Here is a 22,515-nt window from a genome sequence, read left to right on the forward strand (position 1 = left end):
TTGGGACTAGGGTAAAGCCATAGGCTTTAATAAATTCCACAAAAAAATAAATGTATCTTTCCTAAAGTTCAAAATGGAAAAATCATTTAATAAGATTACAAGCTATTATGCTTGCCAAAAATGAAATGTGATGATCCAAAACATTTCTTCCAAAGTAAACTCTTCAATTCCCATCGTCTTCATCACCTGAAAATATAAGCCCAATTAATTATTAAATTAATCCCACAAATATTAAACAGGCACAAATCATCACCAACTCATGACTACCAGGCGTAAGTACCCCAGGAATCACCCTGCCATACAAACCTAACTGAAATAATCATAGGTGGCCTCAAAAACATACGTCATATACCGCACGTATTAATATTTATAGTGGTGTCACCCACGATATTAACCTAGCCGGCATGACGCAAGAGTAATCTAGGCGTCCCTAAATTACTCAAGAGGGGATAGATAATATTTTTCTAGAGGACTTAAAATATATTCTCATGACATCCCTCTTGCTTGAGTTTGCAATTGTCCTCAATTGCGGATTTGTTGGGTTTGAAAAGAATGAAGAATTTCAGGGTAAACTCGGAAAAATTTCTCAGGCATCCATTTAGCATCTTCTTGTGGATGATTCTTAAAAGTCAAAAGATACTTGAAGTATTGATTACCTGTTCTTGTTGTTGTTATCTCTTGGTCAATGATAGCATCAGGAACTAGTACTTCTTCCTCTCCTTCAATAAGAGGTGGTTCCTCATATGTTGGGTGAGTAGGAAGTGTTCCTCGAAAAGGTTTCAAGAGATGGATATGAAAAGAATTGTGGATATTCCAATTAGATGGAAGCTCTAGTCTATAGGCCACATCATTAATCTTTTGAAGGATTTTAAATGGCCCATAATATCTAGGCGCTAGCTTCACTGCAGGGAATTTGTCCACACTCTTTAATCGGCGCTTTTCAATTCTCAAAAGTACATAATCACCTTCTTGAAATGAAAAATCTTTGCGCTTCCTATTTGCTTGAGATGTATACTTCTCTTGAGCTCTTTGAATACAATCACGCACTTTAGATAGAATGCGATCAAAGTCTCTAACATATTGGTCGGCTGCTTCAATCTTATGAGAGAGTCTAGTAGCCGAAATAGGCAATGCTCTTCCATAGATGATCTCAAATGGTGCTCGACCAGTAGCAGTATGAGGAGTATTATTATAAGCAAATTGGAGTAGGTGTATGTACTTATCCCATGCACTAGGTTGCTGGGAAACATAGGCTCTAAGCATATCTAAGATAGTGCTATTTGTAACTTCGGTTTGTCCATTCGATTCCGGATGGAAAGCCGTGAAAAAATCTAACTTAGTGCCTAAGTTTGAGAAAAGAGCAACCCAAAAGTGACTACAAAATTTAGAATCTCTATCAGAAACTATCACTTTGGGTAGACCATGATGAACAAAAATTTGCTTAACAAATATGTTCGCGGCTTGCTGAGAAGTTAGTGTCTTTTTACATGGAATGAAATAGGCTTGCTTACTAAATCTGTCCACTATCGTCCAAATCATGTCATGGTGACTGGAAGTAGTAGGGAAGCCAGTAATGAAATCCATAGACACTTGTTCCCATGGTCTATCAGGAATAGGTAGAGGCATAAGCAATCCTAAAGCTTTGCCTTTGTAGCTTTTAATTGTTTGGCAAATGTTACATTCAGCTACAAACTTAGCTACATCATTCTTCAAATGGGGCCAATAGAATTCTCGAGAAACTACTTGAAGTGTTGCGGAAACTCCTCTATGTCCCACAAATGGTGGTTGGTGCATCTCTTCCAAGACAAGTTGTCTATAAGGTTGAGTAACACACAATCTTTTCTCAAAGAAAAGATAGCCATCATTATGAGAATAACTTCCGTGAGGTGTCCAATTGTTTTCACGCAATTTGATCCATATTTGAGAAAAATCTGGATCGACTTCGTAAGTTTCTTTCATGAGGACAAATGGTTCACTTTCAATTATGGAAATGTTGTTGATATTTGGTCTTCGACTCAAAGCATCGGCAACAACATTTTCTTTTCCAGGTTGATATTGAATCATAGGTTGGAAACTTTGAATGAAAGCTGCCCATTTGATATGCCTATCTGAAATAAGAGGTTGCGTAAGCAAATGCCTAATGCTTTGTTGGTCTGTCTTGATAAGAAATTCAGAGCCCATTAGGTAATGCTTCCAGATTTTCAAAGCATGCACTACTGCTGCTAATTCCTTATCATAAGTGCTATAATTTTGCTCTGCAGGCTTAAGCTTTCTACTTTGATAAGCAATAGGATGGTTGTCTTGCATAAGAACAGCTCCAAATCCTTTGCCACTAGCATCAGTCACTACTATAAAGAATGGTCTTTGAAAATCAGGTAGTGTTAGAACTGGTGCTTGTGTTAAAGCATTCTTGAGTGTTGCAAAAGATTTATCTTGCTTATCAGTCCAATTGAAATTTGTAGCTTTCTTAAGGAGTTCAGTCAAAGGATGAGCAATACAAGCAAAATTCTTGACGAACTTCCTATAATAACTACATAAGCCAAGAAAAGATCTAAGATCATGTATGTTTCTAGGCGTAGGCCAAGAAGCAATACACTCAATTTTCTTAGGATCTACACGAATCCCTTCAGCCGATACTATATGACCTAAGTATTCAATCTCCTCTTGAAAGAAAGAACTCTTTTCAGGATTGACATACAATTCATTTTCTCTCAAAAGATTGAACACTTGTTCCAAGTGTTGTTCATGCTCTTGTCGATCCTTGCTGAAAACAAGAATGTCATCAAAGAACACTATAACAAAACCTTGAAACTTAAGGAATATACGATTCATCATACGGCTGAAAGTAGCTGGAGCATTGGTCAAACCAAATGGCATAACCAAAAACTCATAATGACCAGTTTGGGTTCTAAAAGCTGTCTTGAAAATGTCAGATTGAGTCATACGAACTTGATGATACCCAGACTTTAGGTCAATCTTGCTAAAGACCTTTGATCCTCTAAACTTATCAAGAAGATCATCTACCCTAGGAATAGGATATCTGTTCTTGACAGTAATCTTATTCAATGCACGATAGTCTACACACATTCGGTAAGTTCCGTTCTTCTTCTTAACAAGAAGTACTGGAGCTCCAAAAGGTGAACTACTAGGTCGAATAAGGCCTCTCTCTAGCAAGTCTTCTATTTGGCTTTGGATTTCTCTTTGCTCTAAATTGTTGACTCTATAGGGAGCTTTACAAGGCGGGGAATTTCCAGGCAATAAGTCAATACTATGATCCTCAGGCCTAGACTTAGGTAATCCTGGAGGAAGATCTTCCATGAAACAGTCACTAAATTTGGAGATAAAAAGATCAAACTTTGGTCTTTTGGATGTGTCCAACTCAGCATCAAGCTAGTTAACCCATACCATATAAGTCTTGTCTCTTTTTCTTAGAGCTCTCTTTGCTTGAGTGTGACTCAACAAAGGACTCATTTCTCTTTTGACTTGACACTGGAGGATAATATTTTCATTGTCCTTCCTTAGAGAAATGCTATGAGTGTCAGTCTATAATAGGATTGTATTTGTGTCTCCAAGGCATACCCAAAATTATATCTACCCCTTGTAAAGGTGCAACTAAGAAATCCCTCTTTTCTGTTAAAGGTTTGATGCATAAATCCAAATCTTTCACCACTTGCATGCAATTATACTTTGTTCCAGTAAATGCTGCTTTGACTTTATAGTGCGTAGGTAAAGAATGAAGATTTAATACTTTAAGTACCTTTTCAGAAATGAAATCATGTGTACTACCATCATCATGCAAAATAAGAACATGTCCATTTATCGTTCCTTTTATTTTAAGCAAAGAATGAACATGAGGTTTACCTTCTTGTTCTGAGTAATCTGGATCGGAATTATCCTCTTACTTGAATGATTCTTCTTCATTGTCGTCTTCTTCAATCATGTTGACTCGAGCTGCTGCTCTGCTGGTGTTGAATTCTTGGTACGCTCCGGACAATTCGGTGCTATGTGACCTTCTTTGTGGCACTTGAAACATTTGATAGGAGATGTCTTCGGTTTGCCACCATTAACTTTCTTATTGGTACTCAGGTTGCCTTTAGCCTCGTCCTTGCCTTTGTCATAACCTGGTTTATACATCTTCTTTGAAGCATAAAAAGATTTAGTAAATGGTTTAGAAGAAGTACCCTCATGTGCTTTAATCTCTTTAGGAAAACCATTTTTACGTTCTGAATTAGTTGCCAAAGATATTGCAGAAGATAGTGAATGAGGTCGAAACATATTCACATCGGCCCTAATGGTAGATCTAAGACCCGATATGAACTTCCTTTTTTGATCCTTCTCACTAACTCTATCCACAACCTGCACCTGTAATAAAGTATTCCAGAACTTTTCTACATACTGTGACATAGTTTCCTTTTCCAATTGATGCAAAGTAACCCATTGGTGCCTAACTTTGGACTTGAATTGTGAGGGTAAAAAGTGCTTTTTAACCAGCCGTTGAAATCTTTTCTAAGAATCTGGCTTGTCACGACCTTGCTTAATTACACTCCACCATAAAGCTGCACTGTCTACCAAATGATTAACTGTACATTTAATCTTATCACTCTCTGAAAATTTTTCTCCAGAAAAATAGTCATCTAGTTGACTAAGCCAAGCTAAAATGACCCTAGCATCCTTCTTTCCATCATAATTTTGAAATGTGAAGGCTTTCCGACTAATCTTGGATTCTTTTTGTGACCTTTGTGCTTGCAATGTAGCATTTACAGTCCTTTGAATAGTGTCATCTTCGTCATCAAAAGATAGCAAAGAGTCACGCTTGCGTCTACGATTCGAGAGCTGTATCTCCAATTCAATACGCTTCTCTCTTTCTTCTACAATTTGATGTTGTAAAGAAAGGAGTTGCTCTTGAATTTGATGTTGTAAAGAAAGGAGTTGCTCTTGAATTGATGGCAAAATAGGCAAATCTGCCATAGTGCTTGTGCAAATGATGTAGATAAATAAAATTTTACTTTATTTGATGTAAATAAATAAAGCAAAAATGAGTACTTATCTTGTTTTTCTCCCGCAATTTGATCTTGGTTGAAGCTGAACAAGACGTTGTTCAATGGCTGAATTGAATTCTCGTCGCCTCTCAAACAAATCTCGAACGATTCCGCGTGATTCAAGAGTCTTGGGCTAGTCGAATTGTTGATGAAATAATTTTTCTGCACTTTGAAACCTGCTGAAACAGTCCTGTAAACCTTGCCCAAACTCTGTAATATTTTTCTGAAATTTTCAGAATTTTTCAGAAGCGATTTCGGAATTTTCTGGCCTTTTCTAGGCAATTTTCAAGCTTTTTAAAACCTGTAAATCACTTTTCTGCACCCAGAAATTTTCAGAATTGGAAACCTTTGAATTTCTCCTCAAATTTGAAAATAGGGAAAAGTAAAGGCTCAAAAAGTGATGTGACTTGCATAGGGATTGGGAAAAGTGAGCTTGATTAGGATTAGGAGGTAATTAGCTTATGGAGTGATTAAACACTTTGAGCTTTTTTTTTATTTTCTTCTCCCCACGCAGTTTTGCGCCGGCAGGCTGCCGCCGTGCGCCTCCTTCTCCAAAAGCTTATTGAGATTTTTGTGATGGCTTTTACAGAGATTAATTTGCTCCGTCCATTATACATTCACTCATCCTTGAAGCTTTCTGATTTCTGAGAGTTACCCGTGAGGTTTTTGGCTATGAGGATTTCATCCATACAGTCAGATTTTGATTTCACTGAGTATTTGGAAAAACCGCTTTTTGATAGAGAGGGATGGTTTTGCAGGGTGGTGAGTGGGTTTGAGAGTAGATCTAGTTTTGAATCTTTGACCTTTGGGTAAAGACCTGCAAAACACCCTTCTGTCCACTGGATAAATTCCTGCACTTTCTTGATTTTTGAGAAGTTGAAGCCCTTTCCTACCTTCTCCACAAATCTCCTAGCCCAAGCTCTGATACCACTGCAACCGGAATCTTGTTCTAGGAATTGATTGTGGAAAAGTAGAGAATTAATTCAATCATAAAAACCATTGCTTGTAAGCTTCAACTAAATCAAATCAATTGAAAAATTAAACACTTAAACAAAAATACTTAGCTCATAAAAAGACCATATTGGGTGCAATCTTCCCCCCTCTTGTGCGTGGCATCTCCCCACACAAGAGTATTTCTTTATTAGCTTTCCTTTTCACCAAAATTAGGCCATAGCCCCCAAAATACAAGATGTGCTTTTTAGAGAGCACGGCACTCTTCTTTAACAAAAATAGAGTGTCAAATTGGGACTAGGGTAAAGCCATAGGCTTTAATAAATTCCACAAAAAAATAAATGTATCTTTCCTAAAGTTCAAAATGGAAAAATCATTTAATAAGATTACAAGCTATTATGCTTGCCAAAAATGAAATGTGATGATCCAAAACATTTCTTCCAAAGTAAACTCTTCAATTCCCATAGTCTTCATCACCTGAAAATATAAGCCCAATTAATTATTAAATTAATCCCACAAATATTAAACAGGCACAAATCATCACCAACTCATGACTACCAGGCGTAAGTACCCCAGGAATCACCCTGCCATACAAACCTAACTGAAATAATCATAGGTGGCCTCAAAAACATACGTCATATACCGCACGTATTAATATTTATAGTGGTGTCACCCACGATATTAACCTAGCCGGCATGACGCAAGAGTAATCTAGGCGTCCCTAAATTACTCAAGAGGGGATAGATAATATTTTTCTAGAGGACTTAAAATATATTCTCATGACACATGGCCATCCTTAAGACATTCCATTTTTGCATAGGGAGAGGACACTTTTCGAGGACATGATAGCCTGCAAGGTTCCCGAGGCTAGGACTATGGTGGACTACACTCTTTGGAGATGTAGATGAATTAGTGAAACATTGCACAATGAATGCCAAGGTTTTCCATGGTCCAAGAGAGGGATCATATTTTCCTAACCCCTTGTAATTTTGGAATAACCATTTATGAAAAATGGGGCTTAGTGGATCCCATTATCCAAAATCCTCAAAGGAGGAGACCCAACAGTGCTTCATTTCCATTGATAGGGGACCCAAGTGTGCTTCATTGCCATTGACTACTTCACAAAGTGGGCTGAGGCCAAAGCTACTTCACAAAGTGGGCTGAGGCCAAAGCTTACACAAGATCTACCGCCAAGTTCCTCTATGAAAATGTGATTACTTATTTTGATTGTCCACAAGAAATCGTGAATGATCACAGTATGTGTCTTATAAGTGAAGTGGTGGAGTTTTTGCTCAAATAATTCCCTGTAGTGGTGCACAGAAAGTTGACACCTTTCTACCCAAGCAAATGGCGAAACCGAGAGCACAAACAAGACATTGTGCAACAATTCTCACTAAGACAAAGAGGCGCATCCAGGAATGATTGTTGTTGGGAGCATAATTTACACTTTTCTATATGGACCTACCGTATTGTCTAAACAGCATTTCCAACTTACATTCAAGCCTTAACACATTTATGCCAATGGAACACTTGGTTCCAAGCCTCTGAATTGTAGCAAGAAATAATCTAAAAGGAAACCCCCTCACAAAGAGGTTAGTTATCTATTAGAGCAACTAAGTGAGCAAAGATTGTGATCTGGTTACATATTGATGGTTGAAAATCTACGATGCAAGCAGTGGTTTAACGACCAGCTTAAGGGAAATGCATAAAATTAAGTGACATTGGATTTATGTACATCAAAGGGAACTCAAGTACAGAGGCCAAGATCCATACCAAGTCACATATACTACTCCTTAAGACGCAATGAAGGTAGAGACCCTGGACGGGACAGAGATGGAAGGTTAATTCAATGGTAGCAGATGAAAAACACTACTATATATCTCTCACATAGGATATGTTCTACCAAATCCACACGAAAAAGGAAAAGAAATGAGATCTAAACAATGAAAAATGGTGGGCATACCTTGAGATAATCACTGGCACAAAAAAAAACAAAACAAAAGCCGTAAGCGTACAAATCTCAATACATGTAGCCGACCTTCAAGATGTGATTGAAACCGAAACAAAGATGGAGCCTGATCGCCTTGAGCTAGAGTTCCCCCCCCAAAAAAACCATCTAACTATGTAGCTAGTCTTGGTTGACATCAAGGCTAGTCACAACATAATGCCTTGAAAGATGTGGACCTCATTCCATTAAGAAAGGAGACATGTTAAACCACTTCGCAAGTTAACATGGTTTGCCCAACCTACCGTAGTAGGCGCTTACCCACACGTGTAGCGAAAACACACCTTTTGTAAGACTATGCGCTAGACTTCTTATCCTGAGCTTAATGCCCAATGAGAAAATGACAAACTTTTATGTACATAGTTGCTTAAGACTAGAACTAGTGCAAATGGACTATTTTTAAGTTTTATCTAACCTAGCATGAAAGTTAGTCATTTGTATATAAGTCAACTTTGAATTATGCAATAGATATTCATTCCCTTACAATAAAATACTTGTGAGCTCTCCCTCTTCTCTACTTTTGCTTACTTGTATTGTGTTAGGTTCTTGCATGCTAGATGGATTTTTTGCTTAAATTAATTTGATTGTAGGCTTCTCCCTCTCTTGAGCTTCTTGTCTATCACCCCTTACGAGAGAGAACTACCACGAAGGCTATCTCATCTTTACTTCCATCTAGGCAAAGGAAGCTCTACCTTCACTCCCTTAGCAAAGGAAACACTTCAGTGCAACAACGAAGTGAGGATGTGACGCACGAGCTAGCATACCTACATCAAAAAGTTGTATTTATGACTCTAAGGCAAGACCAAATGACACTTGATTTGGCAAAGCTATTGACTTGAACAACATTGCGACTGGTAAAGACCAAACGACACTTGATTCAAAAAAGGCTATCTTGACTTGAATAGCATTGAAAAGATGAGTGTTAACAGTCGCTTCCATCTAGGCAAAGGAAACTCTACCTTCACAACCTTAGGAAGCATTTCAATGTGATAACAGAGTGAGGATGTGAGATGAACAAGCTAGCACACCCACATTGGAAAGTTGCATTAACGGCTCTAAGGCGAGACCAAATGACACTTGATTCAACAAATCTCTTGACTTGAACAACATTGTGGCTCTAAGGCAAAGATCAAACGACACTTAATTCGGAAAAGGCTATCTTGACTTGAACACATTGATGAGTGTTAATGATTTACTATCTTTATATCAAGCATGCAATGGCCATATACTTTTGCCTAGTGAGGCATCATCCATCATGGCTTTTAGACCAATCGATTTGGAGCTCTTGATTATTTGTTTGCTCTAGAGGAAAGATCTGGATACACACCCACAACTTAGAGGATGGGAAGGCTATGGACTGGCAAGATTACCTGTCCATGAGAGAGTTTGGGTTGTGAACTTAAGGATGAGGCATGCTATGCACAGGCGAGATTGCTATGTAGGCCAGTGAAGAAGAAAAAATCCCACATGAGAGTCATGCTTCTAATCCATCACCTACACTTCAAAAGAAAAGCTTCATTCACAAAGTTGCGCTTTTCAATTTCACATAAGTACATTCATTATGCTCCCACACACTATTGAGATTCTGGTACAAGTTGCTCACCAAATCTGCCAAATTTCTGAACACAATTGAGACCTCAATTTTACAACTACAAAGCTTTACTTTTGGGAGCCATTCCATAACTACTTGAATTCAAGTTTGCCACATAAATCCAGATAGTGAAGTTGGAACCCCCATGATGTAGAGAATGGCTGTAATCCAGGCATTAAACTGTCTCAAGCAAAAATATGTGTTTCTGCTTGTGTGTGATCCCATTGTCAAAAAGACTCCATACCACCTCTTCATTGCTACCTGCGAGATCTTTGCCTTCTTGGCATGTAGCCACTTGTTGAATCAGGAGGCACACTAACAACCGGCTGTGACACTGGCTGGGACTCCACCAAATTCATCGTTTCATAAGGTCCTTGCTCCTTTCTAAGGTAGGGTGGCTGAGGATATCCTGGTATGTGCTGTGAGTAACCTTGTTGGTGTAGCTGTGCTTGGTAACGATAGGCAGCACCTACTGTTGGATCGCCCTGCAATTGATGCTCTGCCAGTAATACGGGTGCTGATGGCCTGTAGTCTGTTCTTGGTGGTGGTGGTGGTGGTGGTGGTTGGTAGCCTGACGGTTGGAAGCCAAGTGGCGGTGGCGGAGGCTGAATTTGAGAAAAATCCTGAAGTCAAGAAAGAGCCATGATCCCTCTCTCTCTCTCTCTCTCTCTCTCCCCCCATAGAGTTAAAAATAGCCCAATTTAGGTGATTGCTTTGACTTATGAGCCTTACTGCAGGTTAGACCTTAAACTCTGTCAAGATTCAATCTGCACGCTTCCAAAACCATCCTTTCCCTAATCATTCATTCCTGCTTAATGTCAGCATAAAATTGAACTAGATCAAATTACAAAGCATCTACTTTTTAGTTGCAAATTTAGGAGATTCCTACTTCTTGCTTTGTGAGTTATATATACTATAAATTTAGGTGTTGGGGTTCAAACACACACATACACACAAGCATGTATATACAAGCATACATGTGAGCATGTGCCCATGAACACACACATATATATATATATGCATACTTCATATTTATAGAGGCATCATTGCCACCCATTGTATAGAATATTGCCTCAAGAGATCTTATTAGATTCCCTCCAACATGAACAATTCCAATCAGTTTGCAAAACAACACACGCAATAGTGCAGATAAGATGCTGCAATGCACAAACCTGCATTGAAGAAGCTATCCCTAATCGACGGGGTGGGGATTCTTGACTCTAGATGTTACTTCTGCAAGGAAAGTGTGAAGATCCTCGACTCACAGACAAGCAAAACTGGATCTTGGGTTCCTTGTCTGTACAAATCTGCATTGAAGAAGCTATCCCTAATCGACAGGGTTGGGATTCTTGACTCTAGATCTTACTTTCTGCAAGGTAAGTGTGAAGATCCTCGACTCACAGTCTACAGACAAGCAAAACCGATCTTGGGTTGCTTATCTGCACAAATCTGCATTGAAGAAGCTATCCCTAATCGACGGGGTTCAGATTCTTGACTCCCCAGGACCACACACGCCCGGGCTCTGATACCATGTCAAAATACGCAGCGGAGATGATAATCAAATCTGAGACCACAAGAGCAAGTAGAGTGCAGAAAATAGACAGCACAAGAAGAGGAGAGAGATAGGCGTGTAACTCTTCTCTATACACAAGATCCCAAATATGAAAACAAGATACAATGATGTGGGGGCCATGGGGCCATTTTATATGGCCTCATGGATGCAGTCAGCCTGTGCAAAGGCAGCCGACTGGGCCTACATGTCCACGACCAGCCCCATCCAGCAGTCGGCCAGCATGCAGGAGAGGTCGGACCAGAAGGGACAGTCGGCCAGCATCCAAAACCTCTGACCAGCAGTCGGCCAGCATCTGGATCAGCCAGGGTGCAGAAAACTACCTCCCACACCTAGTAAAAATAGGGAAAAATAGGGAAAAAATACGGGGAGTGAGAAAAAATGAGAAAACACCTACAAAGGGCGGGCACACCCACAACAGAGGCCCTGGTGTCTGATAAAGATAGGAGATGACTTCTAACACCCCCTCTCAACTCCTGGCTGTGAAATCAACCCTAGGGAGCTGGAGTGCCGCCTGAGCGTAGCCTGAGGTAGAGATTTCGTGAAGTGGTCCGCCGCATTGTCCTCCGTTGAACAATAAAGTAGCAAGATGTCACCAGCCAAGATCATCTCACGTACAAAGTGATACTGTATCTCTATGTGCTTGGTCCGAGCATGGAAGACTGGGTTCCGAGCAATAGCTATACAACTCTGGTTATCACACTGGATGACTGTGGGCTCCTTCTATGGAAACCCAATCTCGCCTAGCAGCCTCCGTAGCCACACAACCTCGCAAGCAGCACCACAAGCAGCCCGGTACTCTGCCTCTGTCGAAGATAGGGCAATAGTTGGCTGCCTCTTACTGCTCCAAGAAACTGCTCCTGAGCCGAGGGTAAAACTGTAACCTGAAGTAGATCTCCACGTGTCTAGATCTCCTCCCCAATCTGAGTCACTCCAACCTTGGAGTCTGACTCCATCCCCTCCTATGTAAAAGAGTCCTAGATCCTTCGTACTCTGCAGATACCTGCGTCCCAATGAGACTTCAATGGCGTCTGCATAAAAGAGCTCAACAGCCCCACGGAGAAGCTCAAGTCCAATCTGGTGTTCAGCAACCAGATCAATGAACCAACCAACTTCTGATACTGCGAGGCATCAACTGGCTCACAAGGATCATTAACAGTTAACTTTGTATTTGGGTCCATCGACGAAGTAATAGGCTTGCAGTTCTCCATCCCAAAGGCCTCAAGCAACTCATGAACATACCGCTGTTGAGAGACAAAAAAACCCCTCTGGGTCTGCCAGATCTCCAATCCCAAAAAGAAGTGGAGTAAGCCTAGGTCGGTCATCTCAAACTCCTTTGACAAGGCAGCCTTCGTCACGCCAATGTGCTCCACATGACCGCCAGTGAGAATGAGATCATCCACATAAAGGATGATAATCATAACCATGCCGCGTTCCCGAAAGAGATACAGGTTGGAATCTACAACCGATCTCTGAAAACCAGTCCGAACAAAGAAGGAATCAGTCTTCTGATTCCAAGCCCTGGGAGCCTGCTTAAGACCATACAAGGCCTTATGTAACCTGTAAACCATCCCTTCTGATCCTGGAACAACAAAGCTTGGAGGCTGCTCAACATACACCTCCTCCTGCAGGTCACCATCAAGGAACACAGATTTACATCCATTTGATACACGGGCCACCTCTGAGAAGAAGCAAGGGCAAGAACGGTCCGAATCGTGGTCATCCGTGCTGTCGGTGCAAAGGTATCCTCGTAGTCGATGCCTAGCCGCTGAGCATAACCTTTAGCCACAAGTCTGGCTTTGTGTTTGTCCACCGATCCATTTGACGCATATTTGGTCTTAAAGACCCATTTGACACCAATGACTGACCGTTTCAACGGCCTTGGTACCAACTCCCATGTGTTGTTCTTCTCGATGTGGCATCAAGTTCCACCTGCATGGCTTTCCTCCAAGTATCCTGTGAAAGGGCTTCCTTAATGGAAGTGGGCTCCATGTCCCGCATAATACGAGACATCAAAGCATAGTTTACCTGAAGAAGCTCCACTGTATTGCTTTTGTCGCGGACTCTGTGCGATCTTCGAGGGCCGTCCTCTGTGGTCCACTCGGAGGGTAGCTCCATGACCCCGGACTCCCGAAGGGTGTCCATCAACCACCTGGGTACTCCAACAAATCGTGGAGCCTGCTGCCGTTGTGGGGGCTCTACTCCAGCTACGGGCTCAACCTCCTGTACTGACTGAGGTTGATCAACTGGAACAATGGTATGGGAATCATCATCAGACTCCTCTGGATCTCCAAGAAGTGGCGGCTCCTCGACAGTGGATACTGGAACATGCTCATCAAAGACCACATCCCGGCTGACAACAATCTCATTCTTCTCTGGATCATACAATCTGTATCCCTTGGAAAGAGAATTATACCCCTCAAATATCAGCTTGCGGGATTTGGAGTCAAGCTTCCTCCTCTGCTTCTTTGCAGTATGTACATACGCATCACTCCCAAAAACGCGGAAGTGGGAGACATCAGGTTTCCTGCCAAAGTATGCCTCAAACGGAATCATATTAGGTACTGAAATCGTTGGAGACCGGTTGAGGGTGTGGACAGCCGTTGCCACAACCTCTCCCCAAAGTGGACGAGGAAGATCACGATGCTCCAACATGGTCCTCGCCATCTCCACCACAGTCCTGTTTTTGCGTTCTACAACTCCATTCTCTGAAGGCGATCCTGTATTGGCCAGTTCCCTCTTGATGCCATGGTCTGCACAAAATCTGAGAAATACATTCAAGGAGAATTCACTCCCTTTGTCAACCCTGAGAGTCTTTACCTGCAATCCAGACTCTTTTTCCACCATCACGTGCCAATCCTTGAACCGTGCTAAAGCTTGGTCCTTCTGTGAAAGAAAGTAGGCCCACGTGAATCTGGTATAATCATCAACAAGCAACATGAGATAGAGAGATCCTCCCAATGATGGTGTCTGCTAAGGTCCACACAAGTCAGTGTGAATCAACTCCAATGGTTTTGAAGCCCGCCTGGAAGCCTGCTTCGAAAAGGATCCCTGTGCTGCTTACCACGTATGCAAGAACTGCAACGTCCTTGCCTGCTACCAACATCTGGCAAGCCAACCACCATCTGGTCTCGAAAAGCTCGTCGCAATGCATCCACATTTAAGTGACCAAAACGAAAGTGCCACAGATCTCCAACCTGAGAACCTGTCAATGAGGAGCGTGCAGAGAGCTTGTAGATACTATTCTCCAAACCACCTTCCCAAACAACCTGGCCAGTCTCACGGTCCCGTAGAGCAACTCAATGCTCCTCAAATTCCACCCGAAAGCCAGTCTTGCATACTTCATGCACTGACAGAAGATGAAAACCAAGAGTAAGGACGTAAAGAACACGGGAGGCATGGTTGCCCCCCTTGCCGTCGGGAATAATCTCCATCCGGCCCTCACTGTGTAGCGGAATGGTGGAGTTGTCGCCAATGAAAATGCGACCTGACTGCCATTTCAGATCCAAAAAGAAGTCACGCGACGGAGTCATATGCCTGGAAGCACCACTGTCAAGAATCCATTCCCAGGTATCCTTTACGGTGAAGCCAACTGCCTCCTCGCTCGAAGACGATGAAGCATCTGAGTCCATCATCTCTAAGTGCACAAATGCAGGAGTCTTTGCAGTTGAGGCTGAAGAATCAGCACTCTTCCCAATCCGCTTAGGACACTTCCTCCAATAATGGCCTTTCTCCCCACAATCATTGCAGGACCTCTCGACCTTCAGTTTCTCTCGTTCTGTGTCAGGCTTCTTCTCAAAAGACTTCTCCGGTGAAGCCTTCCCTTTGCCCTTGTTGTTATTCCGGCCTTTCGGCCGTTGGCCAGTTAAGGCCTCCGAACCTCCGCTGTGAGGAGGGTTCGTGAATCGTTCCTCCTGGTCCAAGACCATGGGCACAAGCTCCTCCCAGGTAATGGTGCTGAGCCTGCCACTAGTAATCAAAGAGGAGTAGAAAGCGGAATACTGAGCAGGCAAGTGGGACAGCAAAGTAATGGCCATATCTTCTGATGATATCTCCTTCCCAACCTGGAGGACTTCCTGCTGAAGGGCCTGCAGCTTGTTAATGTGCTCCCGCATCGTCGACGACGTTGCAAGGTTCATAACCCGCATCGTCGACAACGTTGCAAGGTTCATAACCCGCATCTGTACTTCCAAGGAAATCCTCTTCATGGGCAATACCCTGTTATAAAGAGAAGCCAAGTGCTGCCATATGCCTCTGGCCAGCGTCATGCTTTACGTGATTGATTACTTGCGATGTGCAGTTGAGGAAGATAAATGACCGGACCCTGGCGTTGACACGATCCCACATCTGTGCCTGTGCCTCGCGGTCTTTCCTCGTTGACAGTTAACTCCCCTTCCTCTGCTTCCGGCCATGGAAACCCGATAACGATGAAATCAGCAAGGTCATATGACTCCAGCACAGACTCCATCATAACCTTTCAGATGCCGTAATTGTTCCCGTCCAACTGATGGTCCACTGGGAACGTGGGGAGAGTTGGGATCTTCACATGCTTCTCAACCATCTCTAACAAATCTGCCATCGCGGAGATGTAACTGAAAAGGGTGGGTGGGTGGGAAAAAAAAAACTTTAAACCTGCAAGTGGCTGTCCAACAACTCAACCCGCCTTCCTCTTGCTTCTTCTCTTCCCGAACAGTCCCACCAATCAGCAACGCAACAATCCCCCTCTTGCTCAGAAAACTCCCAAGATCTTTCAAGAGCCTAGGGCTCTGATACCATGTCAGAATGCGCAGCGGAAGACTAACGCACGTAGGAGACGCATCACCATCGAGCACCACGAACACCCTTAACGGGCACTACAGCATCCCTCCACCGGGCTCCCATCTCCCGGTGAGCTGCCTCCCAAAACACCGGCCGGAGGAGATGATTATGACAAGGTGCCACTCTAGCCTATATATGGCTCTTCAACTTCCCATGCTTCCACTTATGGGAAGTCATAGATCACAAGCTCGAAATCGCCAACCTTCCAACATCTTTGAGGAGGCCAAATAGCACCCATCCAGCTATTAACGCAAAGAGAAGGTGGGAAATGTGTGGGTGGGTGGATGGGGAAAGAAAGCTGAGGTGGGGGTCGGGTCGGGGTCGGGGTCGGGGTGGAGGTGGAGGTACCTTGTAGAAGGTGCCTTGGCCTTCTCTCTATGCAAAAAAACTGGTCTACAAAATAACCTCAGGGGGCTCTTTTATAGGCGTTGTCTGCCTTTGTCTTATTTCAAGTTGTGCTTTCTTTATTTCCTCATGAGCTTAATTATCATCTAATATTATCAGCAAAACTCAACTTCACATCCTCACCCAACCATAGAGTTACATGTTCAGTCTAAGCTATGCCCCATGACATCCATTACATGTGGGCTAAGGCTAGATGGACGTGAAGATAAAGGCTCAAACATGATTCCCATCCTCATGCAACCATAGAGTTACATGTTCAGTCTAAGTCATGCCCCATGACATCCATTACATGTGAAGGCTAGATGGACATGAAGATAAAGGCTCAAACATGATCCCTGTCAAAGGCAATAGAGATGGCCAATGAGGGTGCAGGACACGAACATACCACTCTATGGGGCAAGCATGAGTTGTCTAAAATGGTGTGCCTATAAGATTATGGTGGTGTTTATATAGATTTAGGTTAATAGAGTAAGATAGTGAGAGGGCATGGCAGCAGGTAGTGGCTCGTTTTCCTACTTGATTATTAAATGGTACTTTCTTGTGCTTTTTGTACTTGCCGAAATCGGTTGTTCTTTGCTGTAAATTACAAAATCACTACTGTCATTGCCACAAATCGCATGTCGGTGCATAGTCATGTGAATATTACATGAGTTCAGCCCAGACAGTCTTTGAACTACATGGCATGGACTCTGAAGAGAAAAATCAACATAGATGTGGTTTCAGAAGGGTAAAGCAGACCAGAATCAGGCAGATCAGCGCTCCTCCGGATAGCCCCCTAACACTAGACATACTCACAGGAAACCATGGGAAGGATGGCAAGCACACCAAACTGGGATAAGCAAAAGTTTGAGATGCTTAGGGAGCTAAGAGAGCTCTATCGAAAAAAGGGTAGAGGCTTCAAGTGTGGTCAGAAACATCACATGAAAACCATATGCCCTCTAATGGAAAAAATCAATCTGTCAAAGCAATGGGCTTACAAAAGCGACTGTGGACCTGGTCTTTAAGGGATGCCTCCATGTGTCTATAGAACATGTTGAACCCTCTCTGTATCTTTGCGGTATCCTCTGGGCAATGGATGTGGTTCCAAGAATCTTCGGTCTGTGGGATGCAGTAGGTGGGTCTCCAAGGTCTTGAGACAAGTGGTTGTCTAGAAGCTGCTGATTGCCTTTTTAGGTACTTCCTGGGGCAGAGTTCTCTCAAGGCATTCTCTTGTTGGCTATTATTGTGTCTCCCCCTAATCATAAAGCTCACTGACTTGGCACTACCATACATTCCAGAGAAAACATGTAAGGAGTGTTCTTGCTTCCTTTGCCCCTCATTCATGGGTATGCCCAGGCCCCATGCGTCTCTGTATCTCATGCAAGATAAGTGCCACACATCTCTCATTCTCATACTCTATGACTCACGAGAGAGAAAAAAACCACCTCTTTGAATCAGTATGCTAAGCATCCAAGGATTGTGTGCCCCTCACTCCAATCTCATGCATGTCACATACCCTGCACATTAGTAGCTCTCGATGCTGCCCTTGCATGAGAGCCGCCTCTCTCCCGACCTCATGTAGTCTTTGTGAGAACACTTTAATCTGGCCCATTGAAATCCTGAATGCATGAGGCATATCTTGGCATCTAGATAAACCCATCTGTCCTAGATAAACCCATCTGTCCTCGTGAGAAAAAAGTCTTGATACAAGCTCTTTCTTTAGGAGAGTCTCTGCTTGTATCCATGTCTACAGATGTAAATCTGCCAAATGTTGTCTCTGTCGGTTCCTTTCTTCATAGTACATGGGGTGGACAAGGGCACTGAAAAGGTGGCAACGCATCTGTGAAGAGACCATATGTTTGTCATTCATCTCATTGTTTTAGCATACCAGCAGTAGTCCTGTCTGATGATAAATGCAGAGCTGAAGACATGGCCAACTTCCATGGAAGACATTGTCTGCCCTTCCAAGGTAAGGAAGAAAGCCAAAAAAGGGGGAGGGGACAGTGGGGAAAACTCATGGTTATTGTTGAAAAACTTGCAGACCAGTTGAAAAACTTGCAGACCAGTCGAAGTTTCAGGGTTTTCACTACTCTTGCTATAAAGCGAGCATTCACAAATTGCAGCATGTATCAAAACATCCAGAGACAAGCAAAGAAGCTCCTTTGACTTTATCAAGATCTTACCAAGTCTCCTTCAGGCTTTGAAGGAGGTGCCTGTGATGCCACATATTGAAGAAGTTCCATGAACCGAGACTGGGCGTAAACTGAGCCCCTCTGCCAATAATGAGATACCAGATAGCCTGCTCTTGTCGTTAGCTCACTCAAGTTGCGATCAATGTCCCCCTCATGAGTGGCCACCAAAGGTCTCAAAAAGGATGAATAAACATACATAGTTCCCTGGAGGATGAACAGGATGAACATTAACCAAACAGCTCAAAATCTAGCAACAACAAAAACTGATTTGACAACTCACTGGTCTACCAAAAGAGTTAAAGCTACAATCAAATTTGGAATCATTGCATGTGATTAGAAAAATATAGCCAAATACTTAAATAAGAAGGTGCTGTTGTAACAGTTCATAGTTCATTTTTGTTCTGAATTATAACTGTAACTCAAGCTGTGTACAGGTAACTGTATGGAAACCAAGAAGCTACACCAACTCTCCAAGAAGGAGATGTAACCATTCATTTTTCCCTGAATTATCACTGTAAATAACACAATTAATAGGAAACTGCACGGAAACAAGGAACCAAAACAACCCTAGATGTTAGGGTAGCCTATGTTCCTCCTGATGATGACTTGACTAAGAACAAGTGCTAATCTTGCACTTCACCAACCGGTCAACACATCTCGGTCCCACCATTGCTCCCACATTGTATTCTGTAATCAGCCTCTAAACAGCAAAATGAGTCGGTAGAGCTTTGAATGTGTGGTTGTTAGTTGTTCTGCTGTTCAGCTTAGTCCACACATGCAACAACAGTGTAAAAGCCTTGCAATCTTCCTCCAGAGGCCACAGAGGGCTTTCATTAAAGTGTTCAGATTGGGTATTCTGTGAATGGCTAGGCAAGCTCCTCCAACAAGATGCATGGAGAAGGTGCTGGTGATACTATTTGGCATTACGCTAACAAATGCACTCAGTTAAGATTACAGCTTCACACAAGTGGGTGGAGCCGATTTCCCCTTCCAACAATTAGCCAATTATCATGGTCGGGCAAGGGCCACGTACCATCAGGCAAGAGCCACGAATTAGGCATCCCCCATGACCACCGCGATGAGTCGAGCGCTGGAACAGCGGCAGGGTCTCGTATGGATCCTCCTATCTCGGGTGATCCACCACCCGAGAGGAGTCACTCGAGTGTTCAAGGGGCAAGAGCCCGAGCAACCAAACACATCAAGCGAGCATAGGTGTCCCTTTATAACATGAGAGAGCCTAGTGGGACTTGAACTCATAACCTAGAGGTTACAAGTCACAAGCTTTGACCACTACACTAACTCAGTTCCCAGCAATAGTTTCTTGAAGCTCTGTTTTAAAAAATGGTCCTATTTTGCCAATGAGGTGATAAGCTCAAGTGGTGAAGGTGTTTGCCTAGGACCAAGAGGTCCAGAGTTCAAAACCCCCCTTGGTGCTTCCTCGGCGGCACCTACGGGTGGATAAATAAGCGCCTACGGGTGGCTGTCTACGGACGGTGAAATTTGGTAACTATGGGAGGACCTTGGGCCAAAGGCCAGTTGAAAAAAAAAATGGTCCTATTTTACCCATCTGAATTAGAGTTAAACCAATAAAACATCTAATAGATTCTCAGCATTCAAAAAAAGGTAAATAAGCAATCTCTTCAAACCACATGCAAACTCCTGCAGTATTAGTGGCACCAGGAGACAGTATGTATGACATCAACATACCATTGTCCTTGGAGACCACAAATAAATAATAAACGCAAGTTTGGCCTCACTGTATAGAGGTAGCCTGACATAAAAAAAGAAATTATAAAGACAAGTCAGATGCGAACTACCCCATAGGAAACCTGAAGAATTGCACCCTTTAATTTTTGTAGACACTTGCTTTATGAACAATACAGTATGCCAACACAACAGCAGCAAAAGAACTGCACTTTCTACACAAATAATGATTAATAATACCATGATACAAAGGTATCTCCGAGTCTCTCCAGGACAGTGACAACTGCAATAATGATCCTGAAAAAAACATGTCATGTGAGCAAAATGACATATGCTCGAAGTTTGAACTACAAAGGCTCTTTTCAGGTGAGATGGACAGCGTGAAAAGAGATGAAGGTTTTTTCATTGACAATGTGAAGGGAAGGGGGACAAGAGCAGGGTTTCCCAAAATGGGCATGCAGGTTGTGATGATATGAGCTTTTTTAGCACCATGGTAAAAGCCACATACAAGTGCATACAATGCAAGCATTACTAACATTCATAACTCAGACTACTGTATTGAGCTTTTACTTCCTTAGTTAGTGACTTAACAAATGAGCCTCTTCTATATTGAACAGCCCAGACTTCTGAGTGGTAGAGGCCCATGGCAAGGCCTTTAGCATGGGCTGCATGATGAGATTATTCTTTCATCATGGTCTTGCAATGGCTGTATCTCCCTGAGGATTCACTTCCACTGGATGGCACCTCCTATCAGGGTGCTATCAGGGGGCTACCCACAAAAGGGAGGGCATGCTGCATGTTCTTACACTTAGCACCTGCCCACCTATGACATGCTAAGAGGGGGGTAAGCTTGTGGTGTTGATGTGTTTACAGAACTACAGAATGATGGATTCTTGACAGTAAATATTTTCAGGCTCTTTCAAGGCATAGGATAGGCAGCATAGGTTTCTACAATCCTATGAATGCTTGGGACTTCTTGTACTCCGCATGCGCTAACGTGAACACACATCACCCACACTAGAGGCAGTCCTCAACTAGTGATAACATGTACTCATAAGGGATCGTTGTGGATTACCAATATTGACACCAAAACCGGAGTTGCTCCACGTCAGGCCTGTTCATCTCCACGCATTTGAAGCATTTGTATGCCGGATAAACATAGCCCACAACCATACTGCCAGAAAAGAAAAGCATAAAATCCATTAGGAAACAGCAAACAGCAACCCAAAAACCAAGAACGCTAAAATCAAATACTCAGTGCACGGAAAACCCTAATCGCAGGGCTCAAAACCTGGCAAAAATGAGAAACCCTGATTCGACAAGGAAAACAGCCAAGAAATGCAGAGAAAGAAGAAGACTTACATCAGAGCTCTGGTGATGAGAGAGCCCATCATCTTGGCTGCAAAAAAGGAGCAACTGTTAGATGGTGGGAGGCCTCCAAAAAAGCGTCTAAATGTGAGAGGCGATATTGAAATGTGTGCATCAATGTGATGGTTCTCTTGTGTAGAGAGCGGGGAGCGGAAACGATTGCAGAAAAATAACGTGCGTGCTGAATTTGGAGATCCCCACACATTTAGCCGGGGTTTTGGCGAACAGGCGCACCTATCTAGCAGACGACCGGCTCTACCAGTCTACAGTTTGAATTCTTGAACATTCCCTTCTGAGACGCTGCCTATCACCGGTGGTCCTGTCTTTGCCCCGCGGGTTGTATCCGGTCGGACCTCGTTGTAAGGCCGTTAGAAGAATGCCATCATCTCAATACGTATGGGGGGGGGGGGAGATCGATATATATTCGAACACACACATATACCCATGTCGCGTAGCTGAGATGGTGTCAAAACCCCGGTCCTTTCGCGCTAGAACTCAACCATTCTACCAACTCAACTACTACGCGCTCCGTAGGCTGACTTCATCTATATATATATATATATATATATATAATCATGGACAACCAAGGCACAAGGAGAGGAGAGAAAAAAGAAATCTTGGATTTCTAAAAAATAAAAGGAAAAAACCCCATTGATTTGACCGATTTGACCCTTTGTATTCCAGCTTCCATTCCTCTGTGTTTTGCTTCTTAATGTCTTTTACATAGCGCAGCAACGCACGAGTTAAGTACTGGTATATATTATACTGTATATATTGGGATAGATAATTAATTTTCTATTTAGGTATTGCCTAAATCCTCTCTCAATTTACATACTTTTTATTTGTGTTGACAAAAATTCCCATGGATTCAAAATTGAGAAAAAAATATATTA

At 42.7% G+C, this 22,515-nt stretch overlaps 1 protein-coding gene across 4 annotated transcripts; it reads right to left on the bottom strand.

The window, feature by feature from the left end:
• Positions 1-9,605: 9,605 nt before the first annotated feature.
• Positions 9,606-21,992, bottom strand: LOC147609026 (putative HVA22-like protein g). 4 transcript variants are annotated; one of them, XM_086788255.1, is made up of 7 exons: positions 21,857-21,992; positions 21,617-21,653; positions 21,330-21,428; positions 20,495-20,551; positions 20,258-20,321; positions 18,542-18,754; positions 9,606-10,209 (listed from the first exon to the last, which is right to left on the bottom strand). In XM_086788255.1, the coding sequence occupies exons 2-7, from the start codon at positions 21,646-21,648 to the stop codon at positions 9,844-9,846; spliced, it is 831 nt and encodes a 276-aa protein (XP_086644381.1). In that variant the 5' UTR covers positions 21,649-21,653; positions 21,857-21,992; the 3' UTR covers positions 9,606-9,843. The 4 variants fall into 4 exon arrangements, 3 of the variants coding, with proteins under 3 accessions (XP_086644381.1, XP_086644382.1, XP_086644380.1); XR_015264314.1 differs by lacking the exon at positions 21,857-21,992 and adding an exon at positions 10,319-10,394 and having other exon boundaries at positions 10,072-10,209; positions 21,617-21,792; XM_086788256.1 differs by lacking the exon at positions 21,857-21,992 and having other exon boundaries at positions 9,606-10,191; positions 21,617-21,792.
• Positions 21,993-22,515: the final 523 nt, after the last annotated feature.

This window comes from Cibotium barometz, chromosome 52 (genome assembly GCF_041138505.1).
Source record: "Cibotium barometz isolate CiBa-2024 chromosome 52, ASM4113850v1, whole genome shotgun sequence".
Taxonomy (NCBI): Eukaryota; Viridiplantae; Streptophyta; class Polypodiopsida; order Cyatheales; family Cibotiaceae; genus Cibotium; species Cibotium barometz.